Below are 2,635 nucleotides of genomic sequence, written 5' to 3'. Positions count from 1 at the left end.
TTTCCAAGTTGCCAACAACGCATCATAAAGCTGCTTCGCACCTCACACACAGTCTGGGACCTGTTGGCCACTGTGGTAAGCAACAGCTGACCGCTTGCTGCCTGCTGTGCGTCGCTGATCCGGTTGTCCACAGGTGGCATGCAGGCCCCGCGCCCATCAGCGTCGCCGTCAAAGCGGCCTTGGCGCCCGGGGCCCAGCAGCTGCTGCGGCGCGAGGCGGCGATGTACGACCTCCTGCAGGGCGCCCAGGGCTTGGCCACCCCGCGCCTGGTCGGCCACGGCCCCGGCGTCGGCGGCCGCGGCTACTTTCTGGCCACGGAACTCGTCGACGGGCGACCGTTGAATCGCGGCGGCGAGGACCAGGCGGTGTGTGATGCCGCACTCGCGGCGTTGAGGGTGGTGCACGCGGCGGGCGTGGCGCACGGCGACCTGCGCGCCAGCAACATTGTCGTTCAGGGCAGCAGGGTGTGGCTGATCGACTTCACACACGCGGAGGAAGATGCGGACGGTGATACCCTTGTTTGGGAGGAGCAGCTGCTGCTGGAGCTGCTTGCGCCGGCCAGGGGTGCTGCGGGCAGCAGCCGGGCAAACACGTTGTGATCAGGCAGTCCATGGGTGTTTAAGCGGCCGTGTAAACGCCAGGCAGGCTGCATAGATGGGGGCTGATGGTGTGGCTGACCCGACAAGGGGGCTGCGGGCAGGCTATTTAGTAGGAATGGGGTTTGAGGCATGTGTGCAGTCATCATGTGGCTTGCTGCAGGCAATTAATCAACTTTGAAGGGTGGGTGTAGCGTTCAGGGTCGAGCCCTCATCCTGCCTACCACAAAATATTGACGATGTGAATGTTTATGCGATTTCCACCTTCCTTCAGCTGATAGCCCCCCGCCCCCCCCCCTGAATGCACCTGAGCAGCGCGACCCAACCCTGCAGTCTGAGTCGCAAGGCGTGGCCACAGTTTTTTTTGACTGGATGCGACATTGATGTCGCAGTCACCATGCATTCCCCAGTACTATCTTGCTGCGTTTGTTGACCCGTCAAACCTTGCCATTTGAATAGCCAAGGCTCTTTGGTTGCAGCCGTTGCGCCAGCGGCAGCTCCCTCATCGCAACTCGCCGCCCTCCGGCTCCGTGGTGCCGGTGGTTTGCGCCCCGGCTCTAGCGCGGTGCCCACCCCACCGCGGTTGGTGCCGCCCTGGACCCCCACCCGGCCGTTGAGCAGGGTCTAGGCCAGCGAATACATGATTGCGAGGGGAGCGCCATCTGCATGCGAGCAGAGCGGCAGACTGTCCTGGCCGGCCCCAGGGCGCCACAGGGCAGCAGCGGCAGAGCCCTGCGTGCCCTGAGCCTTACGCGAGCATCGAGCTGGGACTGCTGCGGTTGTAGGTAATCGTGGCTAGGACCCTCACCGTTACACAGGAGAAGTTAACGTGTGCAGACAAGGCCCGATTAGGGCCCACGCTAGTGGTGGGGGGGGAAGCCCATTGCGGCTTGCCGCCGTGCCGACAGGATCGGAGCGCCGCCAGCAGCGGGCGGGGCAGGCGCGCGCGCCACGTGCGCAAACAATGCCGGACAACCAGTGCCCTAGAGAAAGCAGAGTGCAAAGCATCGGCGGTGCCAGCCCGGGCCTGCCGGGGGTGCCAGGAGGGGTCGGGGGTGCCGATATTGGGAGGAGGGGACAGCTGCGGCGGTGCTACAAAGTGACGTCATCCTGGGGGACGGCAGTAGGGGCGTTGGGTTGAGGGAAGGGAAGGAAAGAGGCCGAGGCAAAGGGTGCGCGTGACTCCGCAGCAGCAACCATCCAAGAAAATGCCCCGGATGCAAGCCAGCCACCGCCGCCCGCCGGAGCGCGGGGCCCCGTCGTCGTCGCGCAGCGCGCGGGCAGCGCTTCCAAGGCGGCCACGGCGCCGGCCGTCTCGGCGGGGGCCGACCGCGGCGGCGCAAGCGCCAAAGGGAGGCCCAGCTTCAAGTCCTGCGCCTCAACCCCCGGCGCCCCCACCCCAGCACGCCGCCGACCTTAACAACACATAGAAGCCGGGACGCGCGGCAGGCGCGGGCGGCCGTTTCACGGGGGCAGTGACATCACCGCGGCGCGGAGTGACGTCGTCACAGCACGAGCAGGCCCTTCTTCCAGAGGATGACCACGAAGGATACGAAGAAGACGAAAGCGCCGGCGGTCGACACACCAGTCACCAGGTTGAAATAGACGGGCTCCTCCTGCCGGGGCGCGTCGGTGCGGCGGCGTCCCGCGCGCGGTTTCGGGGGTGGTGAGCGTTCATATGTGTAAGTGAGGGTGGTGTTGGGGGTCGGCGGATACTTGGTTGGAGATTTTGCTGTGTCTGCGTCCGAAGGTGAAAGGAGGGGACAGCCGCCTATGTGGCTCGTCCCCCAAGCTTCATGCTCACATTCCGAGCCCAACACGGCTCCCACCTTCAGTCCGCACCCACGCCCCCCTCCTCCCCGCATCCTAAAGAGCGGCATCCTGCATGACATCACTATGACGTCACCACAACGCCACCGTGACATCGTCACCGCCTCACCTGTATGTACGAGTTGAGGTTCATCCCGAAGTAGCCCGCGACTGACGTCATCATGGCGAGTGACGCCGTGAAGGCCGTGAGGATGAGGTCGATCCCGATC

General features: G+C 64.9%; 1 protein-coding gene across 1 annotated transcript; it reads right to left on the bottom strand.

Moving 5' to 3' along the window:
* Positions 1 to 2,101: 2,101 nt before the first annotated feature.
* Positions 2,102 to 2,586, bottom strand: MNEG_8069 (hypothetical protein; the record flags this gene model as incomplete). Its single annotated transcript, XM_014043456.1, has 2 exons — positions 2,102 to 2,212; positions 2,536 to 2,586. The coding sequence occupies 2 exons, from the start codon at positions 2,584 to 2,586 to the stop codon at positions 2,102 to 2,104; spliced, it is 162 nt and encodes a 53-aa protein (XP_013898910.1).
* Between the last annotated feature and the right edge of the window lie 49 nt (positions 2,587 to 2,635).

The sequence above is a fragment of the Monoraphidium neglectum genome (genome assembly GCF_000611645.1).
Source record: "Monoraphidium neglectum strain SAG 48.87 unplaced genomic scaffold scaffold01493, whole genome shotgun sequence".
Taxonomy (NCBI): Eukaryota; Viridiplantae; Chlorophyta; class Chlorophyceae; order Sphaeropleales; family Selenastraceae; genus Monoraphidium; species Monoraphidium neglectum.
The sequence above is the reverse complement of the archived record's forward strand: the minus strand, read 5'-3'. Positions and strand labels throughout refer to the sequence as shown.